This window comes from Alosa alosa, chromosome 3, assembly GCF_017589495.1.
Source record: "Alosa alosa isolate M-15738 ecotype Scorff River chromosome 3, AALO_Geno_1.1, whole genome shotgun sequence".
Classification (NCBI taxonomy): domain Eukaryota; kingdom Metazoa; phylum Chordata; class Actinopteri; order Clupeiformes; family Clupeidae; genus Alosa; species Alosa alosa.
Window position 1 is genome coordinate 27,925,803 of NC_063191.1, and position 5,000 is coordinate 27,930,802.

The 5,000-nt window shown below is 53.5% G+C and overlaps 1 protein-coding gene across 1 annotated transcript in view; it reads left to right on the forward strand.

Annotated features, from left to right (window-relative positions):
- myo10l3 (myosin X, like 3) overlaps positions 1 to 5,000 on the forward strand; it is a 105,330-nt gene that overhangs the window by 82,965 nt on the left and 17,365 nt on the right. The window contains 5 exon segments of the mRNA XM_048238483.1: positions 2,126 to 2,268; positions 2,271 to 2,559; positions 2,695 to 2,728; positions 3,168 to 3,863; positions 3,957 to 4,310. Coding sequence (XP_048094440.1) covers positions 2,126 to 2,268; positions 2,271 to 2,559; positions 2,695 to 2,728; positions 3,168 to 3,863; positions 3,957 to 4,310 — 1,516 coding nt within the window.

Consider the following 5,000-nt stretch of genomic DNA (forward strand, 5'->3'; position numbering starts at 1 on the left):
GGGTTGTGGCTAGCATCTGGCGTGTGTCTGGGCTGTGTCTGTGGCCTGAGCTGAGTCTGTTATCAGCATTAGTGTGCTGCGCTCCCCAGCAGGCCCAAGCGGGATGTGGGATGTGGACGCGAGCGCGAGGCTCGTCCAGCTGACAGGCTGTAATTTGTCTGGGCGCTCCGCTCTGCTCGCTCCGAGTCTGCCCTGCAGAACAGCACAGAAAAGAACAGAACAGAATAGAACAGAACACCGAGCCTGCCCTGCAGAACAGAACAGAACAGATCAGAACACTGAGCCTGCCCTGCAGAACAGAACAGAATAGAACAGAACACCGAGCCTGCCCTGCAGAACAGAACAGAACAGAACAGATCAGAACACTGAGCCTGCCCTGGAGAACAGAACAGAATAGAACAGAACACCGAGCCTGCCCTGCAGAACAGAACAGAACAGAACAGATCAGAACACTGAGCCTGCCCTGCAGAACAGAACAGAACAGATCAGAACACTGAGCCTGCCCTGCAGAACAGAACAGAACACCGAGCCTGCCCTGCAGCACCCCGTCGCCAGCTCCACTGCTCAGGGAAAAATAAACTAAAACCTCCTCAAGAAAACACACACTGCACTCTGAAAACCTCCTCAAGAAAACACACACTGCACTCTGAAAACCTCCTCAAGAAAACACACACTGCACTGCCTCCCTCAAGGACAAAATAAAACCTAAAACACACTGCACTCTGAAAACCTCCTCAAGAAAACACACACTGCACTCTGAAAACCTCCTCAAGAAGACACACACTGCACTCTGAAAACCTCCTCAAGAAAACACACACTGCACTCTGAAAACCTCCTCAAGAAAACACACACTGGCCTTCTTAGTGGACGCAGTTAGAGAGCAGCTCACAACTCAACATGACGACCAGCAACTAGCAGAAACAAAGTTAAGCTACTGCTTTCACTGCATTGGGTTTTTCTTCTGAGCATTCCTTTAAAACTTGAATCCCCTTGGGGATCAATAAAGTATCTATCTATCTATCTATCTATCTAAAACCTCTAAATAATGCTGATGAGGAGGGTGCTGTGGCGCAACATGGTGATCCCACCCCATCTCTCTCTCTTTCCCTCTCTCTCTCTCACTCACTCATCTTCTGTCAAAAAGCCAAAAAAAGATACTTTGAATAATCCTGATGATATGGTTTGGATTGTGAGTGACACAACTTTACTTTTACTAAACTTTATCCATGTGGGGAAGTGTAAAATGTGGAGCGTTTATTTGCTGACTGGAGTGATTCATTAGGCCTAAGGAGCAGCCATGTTGGTAGAGTCGATTTTGTTGGTAAGGTCAGAGGAGCAGCCATGTTGGTAGAGTCAATTTTGTTGGTAAGGTCAGAGGAGCAGCCATGTTGGTAGAGTTGATTTTGTTGGTAAGGTCAGAGGAGCAGCCATGTTGGTAGAGTCGATTTTGTTGGTAAGGTCAGAGGAGCAGCCATGTTGGTAGAGTCCAGTGTGCGGGTCGGGCTGCAAATCACTCTTCTACAGGCACAAGACGAATGACAGGGAGACAGATTAATAGGCCTCTCTCTACACTCTGTCAAGGTCTTTTTCTCTTGCACGCCACACACACACACACACATGCATGCAGGCACGTTCACACTCACATAGATACACTCTTCCAGGCACCCACAAAGAAGTCTTTCACACACGCGACCTGGCAGTTGCTCACAAATACACACACACACACACACACACACACACACACACACACACACACACCAAGGCAGGAGTACAATGGAGGCTCTCATCGAGCCATCACTAGTCATGACATTATCACTGCAGGATGGGGTCGGAATGGTACTGTGTGTGTGTGTGTGTGTGTGTGTGTGTGTGTGTGCAGTCTCTGAAGAGGTGCGTGCGTGCGTGTACTGTGTACTCCTATTGTGTGTGTGTGTACTGTGTGCTCCAATGTCGCTTGAATTTCTTAACATGTTAGTCCCTTTTGATAAGAATGTCTCTGCTACATGAATACTTTTAAATGCACTATGTGTGTGTGCGCGGTGTGTGTGTGTGTGTGTGTGTGTGTGTGTCAGCACATGACATGACTGTGTCTCAGAGTAATCCCCTTCCGTGACCTTTGACACAGGAAGCACTACAGAAAAGTTCTGTCCAGCACGGTCACCATCCAAAAAAACTACCGGGCCCACTTCTGGCGAGGCCGGTTCCTGCGTTCGCGCTGGGCTGCCGTGGTCCTGCAGAAACACCAGCGTGGGGTCCGAGCCCGACACCCCACCGCCAACTACAGGAGGAGAAGAGGAGGCACGAAGAGGAGAAGGAGAGGAGGAGACGCGAGGAAGAGGAGAGGAGGAGGCTAGAGGAGGAGAGGAGGAGAGAGGAGGAGGAGGAGCGGAGGAGAGAGGAGGAGGAGAAGATTCGCCTGCTGCAGGAGGAGCAGGAGAGACAGAGGCGCGAGGAAGAGGAGGAGGAGAGGAGGAGGAGGAAGGCGGAGGAGGAGAGGAGGAGGAGAGAGGAGGAGGAGGAGGAGAGAGAGAGGAAGAGAAAGGAGGCACAGAACAACAGGTGAGACAAAGCCCCTCTGGCCCTCATAATCCTGTTTAGGATGCTGGAAAGTGGAACAAGCACACAACGCTGTGTAATCTCTAAAAACTCACTCCACTCTGTGTGTGTCTGTGTGTGTGTTTCCTCTCTAAACAGGAACTCGTTGCGAGCCAATCCGATTTGCCAGAAGGTAAACTTCATCTCCAAATATTAATACCAAGAAATAGAGGAAATGAGTGGAACTGGGTCACCGTTTTATGTGTGTTTGTGTTTTAAATGTTTGTGTGTGTGTGTGTGTGTGTGTATGTGTTTTAAATGTGTGTGTGTGTGTGTGTGTGTTGATGTGGCAATATAGGGTTTCTGTAAGTGGATTTGAAAAGCACAGATATTTGGCTGTCACCCCTTCTGACCTCCTTTTCATCCATCATCAGGAAATGGAAATTGTTGCCTCCTCTCTCTCTCTCTCTCTCTCTCTCTCTCTCTCTCTCTCTTTCTCTCACGTTCTCTCTCTCTCTCTCACTCTCTCTCTTTCTCCCCTTCTCTCTCTCTCTCTCTCTCTCTTTCTCTCTACACACAGTGGTGCTCTCTCTCTCACACACTTACTCTCTCTCCCTCTCTCTGTCTGCCAGCCGTCGGGCCAGTCGTGTTCGGACGAGGAGTCTCGTCAGATGGAGGAGATTTTGCGTCTGGAGCGTGAGATCGAGCGGCTTCAGCGTCAGCGCGAGGAGGGCATGTCGCTGCTGGACACGGGCGGCTCGCCGGCCAGCGAGGCCGAGCTGCAGCTGCGGCGCGACGCCGAGATCCTGCGCCTGGAGAAGGAGGCCTCGCGCGTGGCCACCGAGTTCCTGGAGATGCTGGACTTCGGCGGCCTGGAGCCCTCGCTGTCCAGCGAGGAGAACCTTCCGGAGGCGGCCGAGCGCAGCGCCACGGCGGCGCCGCCGCTCGCCCGCCACGACGACGAGGAGCTGGACGAGGTCAGCCACGCGGAGGAAGATGCCGAGGCGGAGGCGGAGGGCGTGGTGGTGCTGGAGGCGGCGGTCGCCGTGACGCTGCCCGAGCTGCCCCCGCCCGCAGCCGCACCCCTGGGGAGGGACGTCCTGGGGTCAGTGCCCCCGCCTCCCCCGGCCTTCTCCCAGGGCCAGCAGTGCGTGTCGTCACCCATCATACGCCGGATGGACGTGCCCCCCCCGCCCAGTCACGCGCCCGCTCCACCCCCCATGCACCACGCGCTCCACCTGCGCAACACCCTGGGCCGCCCGCACCCGCACGCCCACGGCCACCCCCACCAGCGTCCACTCAACAACCACACACACCACCCACCCCACCCCCCCCCCGCGCACCCCCACCCCCACGCACACCCCAACCCCCACGCACACCCCAACGGGCACAGCGCCGGGCAGCACAACCCCCACGCACAGCTCCACGGGCAGACGCCCACACACGTGCGCGCGGCCAACCCTCCTCCTCCGCCGCCGCCCATACAGGCCCCCGCGGCCCCACGCAGCGCCAGCATCAGGAGGAACCTTCCGGAAGCCCTGCCCGCCCAGCCGCCCCCTCCTCCTCCGCCTGCCCCCTCGGGCCTCACATGGGAGCCGTCCCACTTCACGCTGGTGCCGGATGGGGAGGCGGAGGGCGAGTCCGACTACGACCAGGAGGAGTACGAGGAGACGCAGGGGAGCAGCGGGGAGGGTCACCTGACCGACGAGGAGGTGCTGAGGAAGTCCTCCTGCACATACAACAGCCTGGACTCATACAGGGGCAGCTCTGACTCGGTTAGTACTACACACACAGACACACACACACACTACACACACACTACACACACACACACTACATATACACACACACTACACACACACACACACACACACACACACACACACACACACACACACATATATAGTGCTTTATCAAGGCACCGAGGGCCAGATGTACGTACATTTGCGAACATAGCGGTATCAGCGTCATGGACAAACCGCAGATTGCGAACGCTGTCAGACCCAAGTTTCCGTGGTATTTATCAAACAGAGCCTACATACAAGCGCAGTTGAATGAAGTTAACTGATGACAACATTAAAAAGAATCAAACGTTTAGCGATCATGAAATAATACCATACATGATAAGATGTCAACAAGCAGGGAGATAATGAAGATCAGTAGTTTTACTCAAACTACTTGTGCACGTAGGCTATGGAAAATTGGTCAAATCTAGCAAGTAGGAAAGTTTACTGGTGCTCTAAATAGCGATTCTGTTGTCTTTGAAAGGTTCTCTTATTGACGCATTGAACTGCAATTATTAACACCTGCTTTTATAGTACAAGGCATTAGTATTTAGGCGCAGAATAGACGTGCGCTTTCAGGAGCAGTCTTTGAACATACAGCGGAATACATAATTAGGCGCTCTTTACTCTTCCCCTCCCATCTTTTTACGCTAAACTCCCACTTTCCCCTGGATCCTCCCA